This window comes from Cebidichthys violaceus, unplaced genomic scaffold (assembly GCF_023349555.1).
Source record: "Cebidichthys violaceus isolate CVI_PGR_0920_01 unplaced genomic scaffold, fCebVio1.0.p SCAF_3, whole genome shotgun sequence".
In the NCBI taxonomy this organism is placed as follows: Eukaryota; Metazoa; Chordata; class Actinopteri; order Perciformes; family Stichaeidae; genus Cebidichthys; species Cebidichthys violaceus.
In genome coordinates, this window is record NW_027176483.1 from 11899874 (window position 1) to 11921976 (window position 22103).

The 22103-nt window shown below is 38.1% G+C and overlaps 1 protein-coding gene across 2 annotated transcripts in view; it reads left to right on the plus strand.

Moving 5' to 3' along the window:
• LOC137881191 (voltage-dependent calcium channel subunit alpha-2/delta-1) overlaps positions 1–22103 on the plus strand; it is a 59856-nt gene that overhangs the window by 24023 nt on the left and 13730 nt on the right. Inside the window, exons 7-22 of one of the 2 annotated variants that reach the window (XM_068722993.1) lie at positions 5954–6085; positions 7018–7087; positions 7694–7744; positions 7947–8046; positions 11984–12142; positions 12955–13059; positions 13782–13860; positions 14297–14346; positions 14440–14529; positions 14646–14720; positions 14828–14908; positions 15258–15332; positions 19050–19121; positions 19399–19470; positions 19754–19815; positions 20260–20357. In XM_068722993.1, the coding sequence (XP_068579094.1) occupies positions 5954–6085; positions 7018–7087; positions 7694–7744; positions 7947–8046; positions 11984–12142; positions 12955–13059; positions 13782–13860; positions 14297–14346; positions 14440–14529; positions 14646–14720; positions 14828–14908; positions 15258–15332; positions 19050–19121; positions 19399–19470; positions 19754–19815; positions 20260–20357 (1371 nt within the window). The remainder of the gene's footprint in view (positions 1–5953; positions 6086–7017; positions 7088–7693; positions 7745–7946; positions 8047–11983; positions 12143–12954; positions 13060–13781; positions 13861–14296; positions 14347–14439; positions 14530–14645; positions 14721–14827; positions 14909–15257; positions 15333–19049; positions 19122–19398; positions 19471–19753; positions 19816–20259; positions 20358–22103) is intronic. The other variant, XM_068722992.1, reaches the window with a different exon arrangement.

Below are 22103 nucleotides of genomic sequence, written 5' to 3' on the forward strand. Positions count from 1 at the left end.
ATACAGCATAATAGGATCTTCTCCTGTCCTAAGCCATGTGTCCTTGGGATGTAAATGAATAGAAGGTCCTCTAAATTAAATGAATTGGTGCCTTTGTCTGAGCAAACCTATCAAGGTTTTGATAATGAATCCGTTGATTCAAACTGTTCATGTGTCCCAGGGCTTTAAATGAATTGAAGCATAATCATTAATACAAAGTCGACTGATACAAATTCTTGCCAAGGAATCTGCATTCCATACATATATACATATATATATATATATATATACATATATATGTATATATATATATATATATATATATACATATATATATATATATATACATATATGTGTGTATATATATATATATATATATATATATATATATATATATATATATATATATATATATATATATATATGTATATATATATATACAATGATAATCCTGCAAGATTTTATTTGGAAATATGTCTTTTTCCACAATATGATAATTGTTAAAAATATTTTTTTACACTTAGTTATACTTACCTGCCCAATACTATCTATACTGTGAAATCAGTATGTACCGTTTGTTGGGTCCAAACAGTGAGTTTTACGATCCATTTCAGTGACAGAGGAATTATGCTGCTTTCATGACACAAGTTTGTGCTGTCTACTAACCGAGAGGTCTCCAACCACTGCGACCTCGAGCAATGCAGGGACTGACTCGCATTTTTACAACAAAGAAAGGATCATTAATAATAATATGAATAATAACTTTATTTATACAGCACCTTTAAAAACTGAGTTTACAAAGTGCTTTGACTTTGCAATAAAACCACAGCAAGCTCAACAATGAGGCCCAACAAAGCAAGACAAACTAAGGTAAGAGTTAAACCCTGATAAAACAGTACAATAGATGAAAAGATAAAACCAATCGATAAAAATAAACTAAATTGCACTTACTGTTATCAAATCTGGGCCAGTAACTGTTTGATGGCCATGTTCATGTTGTCATTTGCATTTTAACTGTCTGTTATTGAAGTTTATGCCTATGTAAAACAATTTTAGATTTTAATGAAACACATGTGCATCTGTTAAGAGTATGTTTGCTCTGTAAAAAAACAAAACATCTCTGATCATTTCATCATCATGTGGTGACATTTACCTTGAGTGGTTCAGAGTAATTTGATTCTCTAGAGTCCCTGTGACATTAGCACAACCCAAGTTGAATTTCAATGACTTAAGGATAGTCTGTTGAATATCTTAACTGTGGTGTGAATTATGTATTATATTTTAATAGCTTTCTTTTATTCTATTTTTACATTTTGAGCACTTTAGTGGGGTTCTTATCATAGTGTGACTTACAATGAGCAATAAAGCGTTCAGTGCCTTGCTCAAGGATACTTCACCAGGACACATGGTTCACAATGAGTTTGAACAGTTACAGGAATGTTTCTCTTACCACCAGGCTGCATTGTTACTGCTTGGTTTGTGCTTGTGTAATCCTGTAATCTGTGACTGTGAGTATCTGCGTGTATGTGTTTAGATATTCAGTTATTAGTATACAGTGGGAAGTGATGCGTCAGCAGTGACTTGGAAGGACAGCAGAATGGAGTGACTTCCTCAGCATGCCCCCTCAGCCTGCTGGGGAACCGTCTGGCCTCAAGGTTACACACTTCACCTTTCTGCTGACCCCAAACACAGGGGCAGAAATGAGGGATAGGGATGGCACACATTGTTGTCAGAGTCTGCTATCTGTAAACGTGCAAGTCTGTTTTATTAACATGCTTTTGAACTTCCCCCAGAGACACTTCTCTGGCTATAATCTAGGCTGGGTGCCATGACTCCTCAGACTGCTTTTCTCACAAGGTGCTGTTTATTGGTAGCCTGAAATGAGTATGCATAGATACTCTGAGCTGCTGGGACCTATTCAGGGCTGAAGTCTGATCTCAGTGAGATGAAAGAAACTATATGTGTGTGCGGAGGACTCAAAGCTGGTAGCAGGGTTGCACCCAATGTTTATTCTTTTATTGATGATTTTCATAATTATTTTCCTGATTAGTAATTATCTAAAAAAAAATATGTCATCTGAAAAAATCTGAAAAAAAAAAACTGAACCTAAAATTCAAAAGGACTGCTGTGACACAGATTAACGTTATTACTGTATGTCATAGCAAGCCTTTCCATGAACTGGGGAATCATTATTTTTACTTAACCCTTACATACTGTTAGGGTCAAATTTGACCTGTTTTGACATTTGACAGCAGTAAAAATACCCTAAACATCATTCTTTTATCCTGAAAGTATTTTGGGTCACTTTTTCCTAACGTGATCCAAAATACACAAAAATGAAAATATTTTAAAATTGTATACTTTTGAACAGGTGCTACACATTTTTGTACACTGAGGCTGTTTCTGGTCAAATTTTACCCGTATCTATTGAGATGGATTTTAGATCTACCATTGTGGGTCAACTCAAGGAAAATGGTGGTTTTAGGGAATCTTGAAACTGTGAAACTGTACAGGCCATGTTTGTGTGTATTTGTTATGGGACAGTGGTGACAGAGTTCAAGGGGGACGTCGACACTGTCACGAGAACTGTCTGTGACATTTGCCCAGGTTCCCGCAGAGACAGACACCTGCTAGTCTTTGGAGGGGCATGGGGAATCTCAAAACAGTGAAAAAGTAAAACAACACAGGAATGATCATGGTGCACAAAGGGAACAGAAGTCATCCACAGGTCAGAGGGTGCCTTGTCACAGACACAAGATCTGCACCTGCAAGCACAAGCACCTGCAATATTATCAAATAATCTACAAAGTAACTAATTTGAATCAATTTGGGTTGGTTCCCTGCTCTCTGAAACATTTATTAGGGATTAATCATACATGTATTAATGAGACATAGGCTATTTAGACATTCTAAATAGATCTGTAGTTTAAAATTTGGTATAGACACTTACTATGAGGGAATTCTTGGTCTGAGTCAAAATTGACCTGAACCATACTGTGAAGGCATTGAATATGAACAGTATGTAAGGGTTAAGTACTTGACTTACAACTAAAAATGGTTACGACATTGATTCATTCATCTCTGGAGAATGCAGTTTAGATACTCAAATATATTATTGCATCAGTGTGGGGCAAGGGAAATAATTGAAATGATTTATGGATTACGAACACTCTATTACGTTAGTTACATCACTTTTCTCATTCTCTCGTACATTGTCGTTACAGTAAACAGAAGATATAAATGCCTGAATAACAGCAATAGATGATGCATGGTGTAACGTGACCATAACAGAAGTGGTTCAGACATTTCTTTAAGATGGGGCGATGCTGAAAATCAAAATGTAAATTTCTGTAATCGATGATGTTGATTATGTTGACAAATCACTACAGCCCTAACCGGTAGCATACTTACGTATTGGGTAACAATCTTTTGGACTGAAAAGTCAGTCCCCACTAGTTTATTTTGAGGTTGACACTAGGTTTTAGGATTAGGCTAGAGTTAGAGTAAGCCAAAGGGGTGAGATTGGTCATGTGGTGCTGATGAAAATGGGATACAGAGGGAATATATTCAAAGAAGAGTCCCCACTTAAATAGCAAGAACAATGTGCGTGTCTTACAGTGTGCACACGCTCATATAGCGTGTCAAATATTGGCACACATGCAGAAGTATAGGTTTTGTATGCCTGGAGAAAAAAACAGACAGATGATTTATACGTTATTGCGGTTCCAACTCTCCAATTTGATCTCCACCCTATAAATGTGCCAGGAATAGCCTTTGCTCAGCTGGAGAAAATTGGATTTTCTGGGCAAAGTGGGAGGCAAGTTTATGAAATCAGCTTCTATAGACAGCAGCATGTCACGTGTGTGAGACGAGAGTACAATAGGAAGCAGACGTTCACTTCAGATGACAGAAAGATCACAAAAGCCTTTGTTGGTCCAGTGAAGGACATGGTCACATGCAAAATCAGTGGTGTTGCTTTTAGATACAGAAGCTGAAAATGTATGTATACAAAATATATGACAAAAAACATTTTGAAGAGAACAGTATGATATTCCTGATCTTCATGATAGAATCCTTGCTAGCAGTTTTTTCTCTTCCAGAAAAACAGAACAAAACAGCCGACAGGAAAGACGGCAACACACAGTGACTCAACATAGAAAGACTTGATACAAGATGGACTGATACAAAGAGTATTGAATGCCTTATGACATTTATGTTTAGTCCTGTAATGCAGTAAGACCCCCAGTTTCTCAGATTCACAGAAAATAATATTTTATCCAAGCCAATACAGTATGATCTTCCTTGAGTAGCTTCCATTTTTAAATACAATCTAAACTTCTGTAAACTGCATACCCTATTATATACAGCGCTACACCTCCCTGCCCAGTCCTACGTTCTACTACTACTACCTTGCTACACTGTTGATCTCACTGTCGCTACTGGATGAAACACATCACTATATCAGAGGGAATCTTTCTTTAGTAGAGTGGGCATTCTGTTCTAGACATAAAGTGATGATGAGTGTATGCGGGGATGGACTATTTAAAGCAGTGAAATATAATTTACACTTTAATGTTCAAAATAAACTAATCCATGTTATGTTAGTGAAGTATATTGCACCCCTGATATCCAACTGAGATGAAGTCATCGTAGGCTGTAGATTCAGTGTGGCATCAAAGCCATGCCGAGTGCAGCCAGGGAATTCATTAGTGTCAGTGGCAATATGGGCGACTAGAGGATACTGTATCCCTTATGAAGCAGCAGTGGAGTTTAGCTTATTAAATATTATGACTAAGTCGGGAGTACTCAAAACCAATGGAAACATTAAAAAGAACATATTACCACTGGGTTAGATGTGTTTTTGGTTTGCCTGTTTAGCACTGTATTTTGGTCTGTTTGCGTAGACTGAGATGTATGTATGTGTATATTCTGTGAATATCACACTATAAAGCCATTTGGCTATCTATATAGCTATTAGCAACATCTACCTACCTGTCTGTCTTTATCAGCCTTCACTTAAAAATCACACATACAGTTTGTAATTTTCTCATTATCTAACAAGGGCTGTGATGTTATTTTCTCTCCTTTTCCCTTTAAATTTCTACCCTTAATGAGGGAAATACATTACTGAGCACACACACCACATGCTTTTTCTCTCTTTCTTTCTCTCTCTCTCTCCTTCAATAATAAAAAAACATGCACTCCTGGCAACCAAGGCTTCATTAACTCACCCCTCTAGAGGCCTGCATGCAAATGAGCAGTGTTTGCTTTGCACATCAATGAGCCACGTCACACTCAATACAGAATACCAATCTATCTCACACATGCACACACACATGCACATATAGATGTACAGAGCCACATAAAAGCATATATACAGTACTACATTAGTACAAAGGAAAGAAGGACGGAAAAAGGAAGAGCAGTAAAGAGACAGACAGACCAAAGATAGAGTTGGGGCAGCATGTGCTGTGTCTCCATCCATCAGAGTAAGTGTTATGTGGCTCTGAGCTGTCTGGGTGCTGTGTCATTACATCCATAATGTCTGTTGCCTCTCACAACACACACTATCAATCACACGCATGCACACTTACATGCCTACAAACACACACACAGGTTATCGAGTGTTTCAGGTAAAATTAAACAAAGTTTACTGCTAACCCATTACAAGCCATAAAACCACTCCTCAGTATCTGTTACTAAATTCTGGCCTCATATTTGCGTCCCACTAAGCGAGTGGACAGACACTGAGCGGACTTGTGTGCGTGAATCTTAATGCATTTGTTAATCTGGGATGTACACATGTCTTGGACAGTCTACAATGGCCTGCACATACTGTATGTCCATTGATCATTATTACAGAATACGCACACTGACATGTACACAACCTGATAACAGTAATGCATATTTTTTGTGCAAGTATGTCCATCTTTTTAGTACATGTTGTTTAATATGTATTTGTGTGTTTTTTTAGCCACCATTGTGCTGAATGAACTTAACTGGTCGGAGGCATTGGAGGACGTGTTTAGAAAGAACAGAGAGGATGACCCGACCCTTCTCTGGCAGGTGTATGGCAGCGCTACGGGCCTGGCTCGCTACTACCCAGGTAATTAAACAACCAAAAAAACAATCTTTGCCTTTTAACACAGGGGAGAAACATTTAACAAATAGTAAGAAAACTCTGGTAGATTATTTGGCCTCCTAAATTGTTTGTGTATCTGTTCATATGACACTGAAGTTGTGTGCGTTTCCTTCCATATAAAATCAGAGGTGCACTCATCAGACGATTATTATTTGGTTCAGCTACAGTAAGATGCAGGGTGTGGATTTTTAAATCAAAACTACAAACAGCCAGAGAACATATTCATGAGTTTGCTTGTTCCCACAGCACTGAGCAAATAAATTCAATAAATAATCTTCCTTGCTCAACTTGCATTGATTTCATATGTGGTGCCATAGATGGTGTCATGTTATCTTTAACTGCATTAGTGTAGTGCTGCTCACTATCAGGAGTGTTTTCTCTGCCAAGCTATTTCTATTCATGAGATTCCCTGCCATCATTGACACTATATAGCTTTATGGGAAAAGTTTATGTCTAATATTCATGAATTCTCATTGGCACTGAATTTATTCCTCTTTGTTCCTTTTTTCCCTTTTTTAACTTCTTAGCATGCATGATAGGCAGTCACACACTCATACTGGCTTGTTTTCATGGTGCTCCTCATTAATAGTATACAGATAGAAAGCACCTGGTTATTGTCAACGCAAGTGATTCCCGTGTTTTGCGTCTTAGAAGTATTTTATCTCATTTCTCATTGCGGTTTACCTCTGATCGTGAGCATAAAACATGTTGGAATGTAGAAGGGGTGGGATTTCATCCAACGAGTCATTAGGCACAACAAAAATCTTTTATTTTATATCTTCCCAGAATGGCTGACAGGGACTAGACACTGCTGGGCTGAATATGACACTGCATGTTGCCAGATATTTGCAGATCAACACAGTTATAGTCAACACATATCTTATCTCCTCTGAAAGCTTCTCCCTGGATGGATGCTCGCAAGACCCCCAGTAAAATTGACCTGTATGATGTCCGCAGGAGGCCATGGTAAGACAACTGCTAGAAAAAGTAGCATGACATTAATTAAATCGTTAAGCCAAAAATGTCTAATTTGATGTGTTCAGGGGTTTATATGATTTGTTTTGTCTGTTATGTAGTTGCTTGGTTGGTTGTAGGTGTTTATGAATAAATGTAATTTTTAGATATAGTAAGTGCATGAAGGGCTGGGTGGTCAATAAATATTATTGATCAACTTTATTGTGACAAATATAGTCATATTGTGTACTGTCTTTACAAAAGTAACATGTTTAATTGATGAATCTAAGAAAATTGTATAGATTGTAAAATTTAATTTAAAGTTCTGAAAAAGGCACAAAGTAGACTTGATTTTTGATTTATATTATATATCATATCATAACATATATGTCATAGTTCGTATCGATATTTGAAGTATTCTTATTAACATTGTTATATTAATTTCATCAATATTCCACAGCCCTAAATATATTTAGACCTAATATGACTCAAAAGTATATTTTATAAGTAATGTTGTGTTCAAAATATACTATTTTGAACGATACAGTGTTGGCTTTCAACACATTTTTGAAATGTGTCTCACACCAGCTTTTCTTTCATTCATTAATGTCCTTCTAGGTACATTCAAGGAGCGGCCTCACCCAAAGATATGCTAATCCTTGTGGATGCGTGAGTTACTTTATAGCCTCATTGATCCATAACCTCCTCACATCAGTCATGATTTCCCCTGATTATAACACATGCCTTCCTAAAATTACCACATAATGTAATGCATTTCCCAAGGCAGACGCATTTTTAATTATATTGAGTACAAAAACTGAGCAGACAGATTGCAGTGAGAAGTTGTTGGGTATTTTTGTTGTTGTTGCAGAAGCGGGAGTGTGTCTGGCTTGACTCTCAAACTGATCAGGACCTCCGTGAGTGAGATGCTAGAGACTCTGTCTGATGACGACTACGTCAATGTAGTTTATGTGAGTATTATTAAACCCATCACTGACTGTTGGGTGGTCTGTTTGTGCGAGGCGACGGGGAACATGATGCACACTGAGAAAAGGGGCAGAGTGACGGACAAATTCACAGTGTGCGCATGAATGGGCTTATGTCCATTTGAATGGAGATACACACATGAAGACATTGTGCACATAACCAGCACATACACAGCACACAAGAGAGAGACAGAGATGGATGACAAGTAATGAAATATGGATTTCTCTCAGGTCTGGCCACCCTGAAACAAACCTTTAATGAAATACCCACAGCTCTATTTGGTGTACAGGATTAAAACTCTGCACTACATGCCCCTACCCCACCTCCTTACCCGTGTATGTGTGTATGTGTGTGTGTGCGTGTGCGTGTGCATGCGTGCGTACACATGTGTGTACATTCCCACTTCTCCTATAGGTATTAAATCCGCACTTCTTGGAAACACTCATTAATCACCCTCTTGATCACTCCATCACTCTTTCCTTTCATCATTGAGTCGTGCAATTCCTCTCAGAATTTTGCCATACACCTCCATACATCTCTTTGTGTCAACGAAGGATCACCTTGTACACAATACGCTCCGCCTCTTCTTTATACATAACCACAACTTTCCTCCTCTCACTGCCTCCAGTTTCTTCCCCTTCGTTCTTATTTTTCTCACCCACCAATCACTTTTATAGTCCCCCATTCCACCTTTTTATTCTGACCATCTATTCTAGGCCTTCCACACTTGTGATAACACTCAAAAAGAGCCAATCAGAAGACTGTGTGATACTAAAATGGGTTCCTGTGAAGGTGTTTATTGAGATGGGTCTTTATAAAGATTGGAGCTGTCTTCTTTCTCATTGCACAAAGACAGCCATTCAGTCTCTATTTCCTCTCTCCGGGGACCCTTTGTCTTGGACACAATGTATTCTGTTTCACGGTGGACTTGTGATTCTGCAAAGATGTGCAATTATCGGAATCTGTCGAGGAGCTCAGGGTGTGTGTTTATGTGTGTGTCTAAGAAAGATAGACAGAATGAGAGAGATTAGTTCAAAGAGTGAAGTCCAATTCAGTTTTAACTTAGAACTTTTTTGTTTAAATTGTTTTCCTACTTTCCACAAAAACCGCATTACACCCACTGCTGTTAGTGGTCTAAGGAAAATGAAAGGCACCCATTTAAAGGTGCTAACATAATCATTTACGTTTATTACAATTTGGGTCTTTAAATGTTTAGCTTTGGCCAATGTTTCAGTAGATTTCAATAACATTGTCCTTACCAGAGTCATTTCTGAAATCTGGGAATACTTCGACTTTGCTGCAATGAAGTTCAACAGAGTGAGAAACATGAGCAGTTAGACCGTCAGACAGGTTGTAAACAAGCAAACAGTAAAGCCAGATTATCCAAACCACTTTATCTGGAGGTAAAACTGAAAGTGAGTACACCCAAAATGCTGGTAATAATCCTTTACTGCACAGTAAAACTATGTGTGTGCACAACCACGGTAAGAACTGTAGGTCAAAGTTGAACCAGAGACGTCTGTAAACTGTGAGGAATGCTTACAACAGACAGTTTGGGTCATAATTGTAACATTCACTTTGTCTTCTTTCCAAATGTTTGGCTAACCTGGGGATTTGTTTACAACCCGTATGATCAAGTGATCGTGTTTCTTGTTTCATGTTGACTTTTTTTTATATATTTTTGCAATGTTACCACATTTTCAGATCCCGGTAATGTAACTTGGTGTGTACCAAGCCAATAGGAAGGATTTCCAAAGCTACAAAAATAAGACAACAATAATAAATTGTGTAATATACCAGAATCATCCCTGAGTTGCTTTGCCAAAACTCATTATTCTTTCTCTCTGTCACCCTCTTCTTTCTCTCCATCTGTTTCTTTCTGTCGTTGACTCACTTACTCATACACACCCACACACACGCACACACATCACCCTATGTCTGGCCCTGAGGGTGTTGTAACCTGACACTATATCATTAATCTCTGATATTACCCATAAATCCCTGCCCATTAACTCTAGCCCAGGGACTAAATTGGCATTTGGTCGTGGAAGATGCTCACACACTTCATGCGGTAGGTAAGCCAGAAGAATGCTGATGGCTGTTTCTTTTCGGTCAGTCTTTCCATATCTGTCCTCATCATTTCGATTTTATTTTTTTTGGCACTTTTGTTCTCAGTTTCTGTCACTGTGTCTCCGTCACTTTCATCCAACCTGTTCAGACGTGTTAGCTGGTGTCAGCCGTGTGAGCCAGCATCAGTCTGGGCAAGCCGGAGTACCAAACCAGCGCACCAGAGAGTCCAGCTGGATTAGGGTTTGAAGATTAGCCTTCTCTCTTGTGTCATCACTAATCCATTACCAAGACCTGGACCATCACACACACACACACATGTACACACACACACACACGCACACACACAGAACTGTTGTAATTGGATCACAAGGGAACAGTGGAATTTGTTGTAGTTCGTATTGACATTTGTGTGCAAGGCCAATAACACAATTTTGCAAAGCCTGAATGTGTTTTTTCAGTGCTTACAATTAAAAAAATGTTCATGATTTGGTTATCTGCAAACATCTTATCTTTCTAATCAGATTATGATCGAAGTGTCACATACACTACGTGAGCTCATTACTATCTCTGGCAATACTGGGTTTTTTTGGACTTTGTCAGCAGGATTACAGAAAAACTAGTTCCATGAAACTTTGTGGAAGGGTGTAGTATGGGCCAAGGAAGAACCCATTCAATTTTGGAGTGGATCCAAATCACGAAGCAGATACACACATTTCACTTATGAAAACGGCCTTGGCAGAGGTCTGCCCTTCTTGTTTTCTCTATGAGATACATACTCTAATTTCTTCTGCTTTTAAATCCAGCATTCAAACCTTCTCCCTACTCTTTTTATTTCCTATTTCAGTCACTTCCTGTTTCTTGCCCTCCCACATTCCCATCCCACTTTCCTCACTTCTCCTTTTAATAGATTATGTGATAAAAGATCCCTGTCTGCTCCATGGGGGCAATTATGTGAACTTCCATTCTGTTTGTGTGCGCGCGTGTTTATGTGCTGTCGCCTTGATTCAGTCTTTTATCAAACTATAGCCATTGTGATATTGCCTTTCTGTCCAATGGAGATGTGTATGTCTGTTATTGTCAATCTAAAAGGAATTTCCAGGCTGTCAGGCTCATTGGAGACACACACTCAAACACACCCACACACCCATATGGTCAGGGTTCTTTTTGTCTCCTTGCTTGTCTGTGTAGATCAGTGTTTTCAGCTTCCCTTTTGGCCATTTCACAGAGACCCATTGATTAGTTGAGATCGATGAGGTGCAGTATTGTTTTAGAAGCATTCTGCAACACAATAGATGTGCTGGTTGACTACACTGCTGTCACATGTCCTTCACATACCACTATTATATATTCTATTATATAATTTATTCTGTCATTTGTGCTTATTGTCATTGTGAGCTCTTTGAATCTGTCCTTACTGTTCGCTCATGGACTATCTGTTTGCTACTGTTCAGATATTTAACAATAAAAACATGGACCATCAGTTAGACTTGGAGCATGGCTCTGAACAGAAGGAGGCAGGTTTTTGGTTAATGTTGGGTGGAGTGTGTGTGCATATGTGTGCTGTGGGGTGGAAATGAGGAGGTCTCACCTTTAAAAAAAGATGGTGTTGCTGCCTAACCTCGTTCTTATATGGCAGAATCTTGTTTCCATGGGTACCAAATCTTTGAGCTCCGAGGATGTGAAGCAATTAGTGGGGCTTGATGAATGTGTCTGTTTACCACTGCCTGATAACATCCAAGTCCAGGTGGGAGTGTGTGTGTGTGCTGCATGTGTATCATTTATTACATATGCACAAATGTTGTAATTATATGAATAATTTGTTGGTCATAACTCGTTGCCTCTGTTTCCCAGTTTAACACCAGGGTGAAGAAGACGGCGTGTTTCGAACATCTGGTTCAAGCCAACGTGAGGAACAAGAAGCTGCTGAAGGATGCTGTTCAGAACATCACAGCTAAAGGAATTACAAACTACACAAAAGGCTTTGAGTTTGCTTTTGAGCAGCTCTCTACTGTAAGTTTTTCCGGTTTTATTCTTTTTGTTTTGAGAAAAACTTTTGTCATACGTAGATGAGAACACAAGAGGCTTTAAACAAGTTTTGAATGAATGTTACCTGATGCCTCCACATTTTCAGAAGCAGATCATTGTCTTTTACTGCCATCTGCTGGTTGAAAGTGTTACCTCAACACAGCTGTTCGTACAATGAATTAAACATTAGATTGTTATTAGATTTTCAGTTGGCTAACAACCCTGAAATGGTAAAGCATTATCCTCTAGTGGAGTTATTTATTAACAGTATTGTATCAAGTAGTATGTCTGATAAACTCTGAACTTTATTTTTCCACAAAATGATACGGATATGGTAGGTTAAGATGGGGATGAGAACTGTTGACAAGTCTGAAGCCTTTGCTATCAGTTCCGAGAAGCTGCATGTTCATAACATGACACAGTTTGATTGTTTTGGATTGAACAAACAGGGATGGCACTAGAGGAAAAACAATTGGCTCATCCAAAACAAAAGGTTGCAACCTTTTGGTTCGTGAATGTTTCTGAGAAGGACATAAAAGGAAATCTCTGGAGGTCAGCAAAAATAATTGGCTTTATCCTCTGGGGACTATGCATATTCACAGCAGAATACCACTACTTTGACTTGGTGATGACACTAGACAGGTCATGAAAACATCAAGTATGCCAAAGTGTATGACAGCGTGAACAGGTATTTTTCTCTAGCCAAAATTAGATGGACCAGCAGACCAACCAAACCTTCCAATAGCTGGGTGAAAAAAAAAGTTTAGTTAAAAAATCCTTTGTTTTCCTTTGACTAGACCAATGTGAGTAGAGCAAACTGCAACAAGATCATCATGCTATTTACTGACGGAGGAGAGGAAAGAGCTCAGGCCATACTAGAGAAGTACAATGCTGAGAAAAAGGTACGTTAAAGATGTGCACACACACACACACACACACACACACACACACACACACACACACAGACTGTGGCATTGGATACTGCAGTGTGGAATTGTTTGCTTTTATCTATGTGGATGTGCTCCTGTTGTAGTTTTTATTAGACTCAGCTTTTTGGAGCTCCCTTTGGGTCCAAACTTCCGTGTGTATATCCTCCCTACCTAAAGGTTTATGCAGAAGGCAGATTAGGGTTTTCTGCATATTATGCAAAACAAAGAACTTCCCACATGAACACTTGTGCACGTTAACACCCACAAATATGCACATGCACAAGGTTGAGGATATTAGTAGGATGCACAAACACATTTTTTGTCTCATATTTCACTTGTGACTATTTGAATATTAATTCTAGTTGATTTAAAGTATTATGGCAGCACCACAATATGTTAAAACATATGCTGTTTTGTGTTTATATATATATATATATATATATATATATATATATATATATATATATATATATATATATATATATATATATATGTAAATAATCTAATACATTTAATTTGTCAAACATGCTATTCAGAGTATATAATAACATTATTATTATATATTATATTATATTATATTATTAATATTAAATAAAGATGAATGGGAAAATACATCTTTTACCAGAATTATATTTTTTAACATTGTAAGAGGTTAGGTCATAATAAATATTGTTGAGATGAATCTTGTGCTCCAGGTGAGGATCTTCACCTTCTCAGTAGGACAGCACAACTATGATAAAGGACCCATTCAGTGGATGGCCTGCTCCAACAAAGGTACAGCACAGATCATAACACACATCAATACTGAATATTGATCAGTTTGTAACCGTCCTGGTATTGGATTAAGTTCTACTTAACAGATATTGGTAGTGATTTGAAAATCACTTTAGAAACAGAAGAGCTGTCTTTGGCAAAGCAGCTGCATATACACTTGAATATACGTGAATCAGTAAATAATCACATTACAAAAGGAAAACGTCTGGATGTCAATTTACTTTGTTTTTTCTAAATGTCATTAACTCATCTGACACTAAACTAGAGTCATGATGCAGTAGACTACACTGCAGTATTGCAGGCTGTTTCCTTTGCTCCATGTTTTTGGGTTGCTCTTATGTACCCTTGCCATCTATTTCCGTCTGCTGTTATGTTATCATTGTGGGATCCTAGCATTAAGTTTCTGTTAAATGATTGTGTCTGATCATGTATCCAGGTTACTTCTATGAGATTCCTTCCATCGGAGCCATCAGAATAAACACACAGGTTAGATCATGGTTCATTATTTTTCACATTATTTTTTACAGCACTTAACATTCATGGAAGCATTAATCTGGAAAAATGTATTGTCCAATTTAGGAGTACCTCGATGTCCTGGGAAGACCAATGGTTCTGGCAGACAAGCAGGCCAAACAAGTCCAGTGGACTAATGTATACCTTGACGCTCTGGTACTTTTTGTGTCCTTTAATTCATTTTACAGAAATATTGTTCCTGCCATGTTTATTTAACTTAATGAGTTCTTGAGTTCTGAGTTGAATACTGCATTTGCTTGACTTTCCATCAGGAACTGGGTCTGGTCATTACTGGAACACTACCTGTCTTCAATAAAACGAAGACCATAGATGACAGGAATGGCGAGGTGCAGTAAATAAATGCAGGAACACATGACAAGTGGAGTCAGCAGTAGCAGGAGTGGGTGGATATATTTGCCCGGTACTCATCCCTTTCTCTTATAATGTCTCTCAGCACCAGAATCAGTTGATTCTTGGCGTAATGGGGATTGACGTGTCTCTGGATGACATCAAGAAGCTCACACCGCGCTTCACAGTGAGTTTAACACCCACATATGACCACATGCATGCAGACAAATACAAATGTATTAAACCAAAACTCTTGTGACTTGCGAAGTTGTGAAGAAGTTTCGCTCTGGCAAATTAGTGAGTGATATGATTGCGTTAAATTTGTTGTTGTTTTCTAATCATCTGCGAATACAAAATATCCTTGTTATTAATTACAACATCTTTGTTGCATGTAATACTCTTGGGACCACTGAGGCCCTTCTTTTACACACTTTTTAACACTAACTTCCAGTTGTTTTGCAATTAAATTGTACTTACATAATGTGGTTTTCTGGAAACAAATATTAAATACAAAAATAAATAATTTTCTTCTTCAGATTGGTCCAAATGGGTACTACTTTGCCATTGATCCCAATGGATATGTCCTGCTACACCCCAATCTCCAGCCAAAGGTATAGCATCTGGCCCTATGCATCATTTAGAAGGTCCATGTCTTAGCATTACATTATATTCTGACTATTCCATATGGTTAAACATGAACTGCTTGTGCACAGTGAATAATAAGCTAGCAGATGGTGCAGGTTCTCTTCAAACTTTTCCACGTGCTGTGACCTTATCATGAATCTTCATCAAAAGAATTATTTCTCCAGTTAGAGTATGACTTGATATCTTCAGTCCTCAGATGTCGGCTTGAATATCTATCTTAGTTTTAGGCAATCCAATTAATTTAGCATTTTTAAGTTTACAATGAGGCTCAAAACTGAAATATGAATGAAAATATCCAACAATTACACAAAAACTTCAAGTGGTACCATATCAATAATATGCTGCCTGACTTGCCCAGCCAAAGGCCTTAAAACTCTTCAAATAAATGCAGCAGGATTTCTTTTTTTAATGCAGTGATAAGAGATATTGCAGAGCTGCATATTGTTTCCCTCTCTTTCTGGAATAAAGGGGATTTCCTTGTTTTTTTCCCCTCACAATCTTTTTACCCAGACTGAAACACTTATCACGGTCAAAGCTGTGCGTGTGTGTGTGTGTGTGTGAATAATTAAAATGGTTACTGAGTTGCAGCTGGGAGTGACACAATGTATGTATTTTAAATCATGTTTTTCTTTGGTGAGCTGTGAAACCCCCACTCCCCACACTGTGACATGAAACACTAAAATGCATCACTGTGCATCTTTTCAAAACTTTCCTAGAAAAGGATTCGTAACAGGAAGCTCAGGCTCAGTAATATGTATGCTGCCACTTTTCATGAGGTGAGGTGAGACAAAGAACAAGTGCTGTAGATTGCAGAAGTAGTTCCTAAAGATAGCAACGTAGAGTTGTCTGTACTGTAGTCCCATAGATTTTCCCCCAGAATTTTGAATACATATAGTAGCAGTCATTGTAGATAATAATTACTTTTTTGCTGGCCATTATGTAGCTTTTTTGTGATCTACAACCCTCTGATTTCACCCAAACTGAAGTGATGGCCTATTCTTCTGTAGCTTTTAATAGTCACTCTGGGCCATGGACTTTTATTTTTTACAAATGTGTGAGTATGTTTTGTAATTGCCTACATGTGTTTGTGTGTGCATATTTTGTGACAGCTTTGAAACTGAGAGAAAGTGAGTCACCTATAGTCACATCGATAGCACATACCTAAATGAGAGGGAAAGTCGCTTTAAATGGTCTACAACATTGGATGACTCAGCATTACCTATTAAAATAGAAATGGTTATTAAAGGAACAGTGTGTAGGAGTTATGGGATTGTATTGGCAGAAATACAAAATAATATTCATAACTATGTTTTACTATTAGTGTATAATCACCTAAAACTATCAATTGTTGTGTTTTCCTTACTTTAGAATGAGTCGTTATACAGCAGGTCCTCTTCACGGAGTTTGCTATGTTGTACCACCATGTTTCTACAGTAGGCCAGCGTAAACAAACTATACACTGGTTCTAGCGAGAGCCTTTTGCTTTGTTACATTCTCTGAAACGCTTGGAATATGAGGGGTCAACAGAGGGGTATTTAGTTGGATGCAATCTCCAACTTCACTACTAGATGCCACTAATTTCTACACACTGCTCCTTTAAGTTAATTAAAATGATTTGACTAACCTAAAAACGTCCACGTTTTGAGTTATGGTTTTGTAGAGAATTACTTTTTTGTGCAATCAACAGGTTTTTTGTTGGTTTCCATAAAAGTTGTTCTCTAGTTCTACAAGTGTTGTTGCCGATTTTGGCAGAGCTGTTGCCTCCTTTTTCCTTGTATGCATTCCTTGTTGCACGTCAATTTTGGAAGTGCAGCTTGTATTTGTGTGTACTATCGAAAATCCAGTGGGAGAGGTTGTCATGGGATTGTTTTGAGATCATGCTTTGTAGCCGTTATAAGTGATAATGTGGCTTCAGGTCAAGCAATGTTAGCTAAGTGTTAACTTCTACGACACCTGGATTCTCGGAATGTCACGAGATCACGCAAGAATTGCGGGATCACATATCACACAAAAATCCATCTTGTCAGACTTCAAGGACCAATCAGTGTCCTGTTAGGAGTTACTAGCAGCTAAGGGCGAGGCTTAGGTGGTTGAGACGACACAAAGTGGCATCTGTTCATTCTGACCAACAATGGTGGCTCCTGAAGAGCTTAGGGTATATGCTGTAACAGCATCAGTTATATCAGAGCTGGAGGATACTTCTTTATTGAAAGAAGAGCAAAGAAAAGCACCGAAGGCTTTTCTTGATGGAAAAGGTGTTTTCATGTGTCTGTGTTTGAGGCTCAGAGCCTGTCAATCACTTGTTGTTTTTTTGAATCAGCCAAATGGGAGATCAAGTGAATAGCGACGGTCACCTTCGGCCCTTTGAACATATCCCTTGACCGTAGCACTTTCTGTATTTGATGGTATTTGTACGTATTTCATGTTAATTTCACGTGTCTCTAGTTACAGTAGCGTTTTTTTTTACCTCACCACAACAATTCTCTTGCTGACATACAGTATTATGTCACTCTCTCAATTTATTTTGTTTAATCTTGTTGCTCTTCTTTTCTCACTCCTTATTTCTCATTTGATCTTTTTCACTTTGCTGTTCACACCACCCAGTGTTACCATTTTTTTTCTCTCTCTTTTTTATATCCTCTCCTGTTATTCTTGTGTATGTTTGATGTTTCATTCAGTGTTGTACCTCTTGATCTTTTATTCTTTCTTTTCTCATTTTCATGTTGAGATGCTTCATCTTCATCATCTTCCTTTGCTGCTTCATTTCATTTAACTTACCATCAAATGTAAGGAACTCAACTCATGCTTTTTGATGAATTGAGTATTTTGTTAATTGCTTTCTTGTCCGTGTACTGATTCACACTATTTTCTTATTTTTACATTCAACGTCAATCCTAATTAATTTTCTTTCTTTAAAGTTGAAATGCATATGTATTTATCTATTGATTCATTGTTTGATATGTCAACATAAAAATAGGAAACTATGCAGAAAGCACTAGTATGCTCTTACCGCATCACACCAATCGCTGTGGAGGACAGACTGGTATCAGATTGCATGTATTGCTGTTTTATAGAGAAGCACTAGATTACTGCCACCATTTTATACCACCATAAAGCCACTCAGACGTATAGGGTTTTTAAGAGAGGACATTAATAGGGTCCAGTGTCACTTTTTATCAAATCTGATTCAGCTGTGTCTGGTGTCACAGATATGTTGTCAAAATGCTGCCATATGGTACCCTCTATTTTTAATACCATGGATTTGATTGGATTCGTGTGTTAAGGAAATTTATTGGCATTGCTCCTGAATTAAATACAAAAAAGTTATTAAAGTTGACTATATGTTTATTGAATGCAACGTCAGTACTAAGATGCAAAAATATTCCTCTATATGGCTGATTGCCATAGTAAGAAGAACCAATCTCTGGATAACAATTGCGAAATGGTCCACTGAATTATATAACATTTTAGTCTCATCAACTCAGGTGACTTTAGATATAGAGTATTTATAAAAGAGGATTATTACAAATAAACTTTGCTTCCACCCAAACAACTCAGGATAAGCCTAAAGGAATTCTGTTTTTCTGTTTGCATAAATCCTGTTTTTCTGTCGTTAGGTTTGTCTGTGTCTAATTTTAATGAATTTTGTCACACCTAAGACTGCATTATCATCCTTTCCACAGAATCCTAAATTCCAGGAACCTGTTACCCTAGACTTCCTAGATGCTGAGCTGGAGAATGACATCAAAGTAGAGGTAGAGTGTGCAGATGCATGTAAATCCCCTTGCTATACACACACACACACACACACACACACACACACACAATAAAAGGAACAGAGGTGGATATACATCCAGGCAGTTATTGAGGTGCTAGATGACCAGTCCCTGCAAGTGTTTTACTTAGTATCCCTAACTCGTTAGCATGAGTTTATAAGACAGAATGTATTTAAATCAGCTGATACTCTGTAAATCAGATTCAGTGATGCTTGAACTACATGTACACTGTCTGTTTCTACATCTCTCCCTATAGATCAGGAGAATGATGATCGATGGTGAGACAGGCGAACGTACCATTAACACACTGGTGAAAACTCAGGATGAGGTAAGACAAAATACTGGAAAGAGATTAACATTTTACACAGGAGTATGTTGCATTTTATCTTGCTATAGCCAAAGTTGTAAAGTTTCCTGGTACAACGTTGTTCACTTTTTATATTGCCTCATTTTCACCAGTATTTTGTAAACATTTCACATATTGTAGTATTGATAAATACTGATTATGTCTTGGAATGTTTTTTATACAAGAAACAACACAAACTTGAGCATTACTTACATTAGTATTACGTAGCAGTATTGAATGCCAGTTCCTGTTTCATCTTTGATAGAGGTACATAGATAGAGGAGTCAGGACCTACACGTTTGCACCGGTCAATGGAACAGATTACAGGTGAGCAATGTCAGCAATTTTGTAATATGTCTTTATAGTTCATTAAGCTGTCTTCACTTAAGACAATGCACTGCCACTAACAACAGAGAGCACTCCAGCCGATGGAGGACACTACTTAAGCCAACAGGGGTCACTCTCTTGTTTCTAACAGCAGGCTCTGCTTGGTTATTGGGAAATACATTTGCAAGATTGTTTTTGCTTTTCACTGAACATTCAGAAAAGCAGAGCTTTCTGAAAAACATGGAAGCTTGATTAATTGTGTATTGTTTCTCTTGATTAATATAAATCCTTCTAATCACATACAATTAAAGTATTTAAAAGCATGTCACAGGACATTTTGCAGACTTTGAATTACCTTTTTTTGTTTGACCAGACTAAATTATTCACACAAACCAGACCTCCAACCACAAAACTGCTGAGTTACTGCTATTGTCTTTTCTGCAGCCTGGCTCTTGCTCTGCCTAGATACAGTGAACACTTCATTCAAGCCAAACTGGGAGATGACTTGAAAAGAGCTATGTGTAAGTATAGCATACTTCCTCGTGATAAACTGTGTGCAAGCAAGTCAATCAGATTTAATTTTGCTGGTGCTTCACAATCAACTCAGCATACTTTCTGTGGGTCGTACTCTTGAGTATCTCCTCTTGCTTTGTATTACTCACTCCTAGCTGGAACCACAACCACTCCTTTGTATTTGCTGCTCAGATCAGCGGATCCCCATGGTGCTTTTCTTTTGTAGTGTAACCCACTGGTCAGTCGCCCCGCACTCCCACACACACTCATCCACATGCTTTCCTTCTCCCACACCCAGCCTAAGCACTAGCTCTTTTGATCTTGTCTACATTTTGCGCTTCTCTCCTTCTTAACTCCCCTCTTCTGGCCCTCCTTCTGGTCTAGGAGAAGACGAAACCTTGCTCCTATCCATGCTCATTGCTCTTCCACCAAACATTTTCTTTTCCCTCTTTTGCAGTTTTCGCTATGTTTCTGTTGCCAATTCCATTTATTTACCTCCCTGTCCTTAAGCCTATCGTTCCTTTCCTAAATGTTTTATAGGGTAACAGGCTACCCGAAGCAGACGGACTTTAATCTTGATTGTTTTTTCTGTCTGTGTCTCTGTTTTCCTCTGTCTCTCTATCTAATCTGTAAACCTGTCCTCACCTCGTTCTCTTTATTCCTCCTATTATCCCTCTCCCCTCCCCCTTTTCTTTTTCTTCAGCTCATTTATTTTTGTATTTACTTTCTGCTCTGTTTGTGCTCTCAAGGCTGTTTCACTGTATGATCCACTCTGGCTTCTTCTAACAGCTCAGTATTTAAGTCATAATCACAAGGATGAAACTCTTTCATATACACACATACAGTCTGTGCAACTGTCACTCTTTGTACAATTCTTTATATTTTTATTCTGATAAGTTATCCTTTCCTGTCCTGCTTCCACACTGGAATCTTACAGCTTCTTCTTGGGGCAAGTACTCACTATTCTATGTCTTCTGGCTTCATTTTGCCATGTGATGTTCTTCCATAAGCATGTTTGTCCTCTATATATTTGCATGATTACGGATGGAGGGATGGATGGACAGACTTTGGAGTATGAATGCTTAATCATGACTTTATAGATGCATAGGTGGATAATCGCTTTGATCAAGGAATATAATAAAAAAAATACACCGTAATCAGCACATAACCATCTGGCTTTAGTGTATTTTTATAACTTTGATGTGACACCACAAACCATAAACGTCTAATGGCTCAGTTGTTCCAAAAGATGAGATTTTGACTGAGTGTTCCGACCTCTGTATCACTCCCTCTCTGCCATAACGAGTCTGTCACTGTGCCATAAAGACTGTCGGAACGTTTACAGGCCTGTTAAAGAAAGTAACACACCATGCCTTGCTTCCACAGACTACTCAGATAGGGAGTTTGGGACTCTAAAGCTCTCGGTACAGTCATATAGAGTTTCACACTGGAGCCAGACCACCAATACCTCGATCCATCTTATCCTTTTCCTGCAGTAGGTGGTTCCTGCAGCCACTTGTCTTCCTAATACATTATGGAGGATACCTAGTCAAGTGTGTGATGGATGATTATTTTTTCATCCATAAAGCAGAAATGCTGCATGCATTGAATACATTTACCTAATACTGGGGTTGGAGAGACTGTGATAGAGAAGTAAAGAGCAAGAAAGAAGAGAAAGAATGTATGGTGTGGAAAGCAATTGGACATACAGACACCCTGCCTGGTCTATAGAGACAGAGGGACAATTAATCTGCCTGTTATGTTTTATGTGAAAG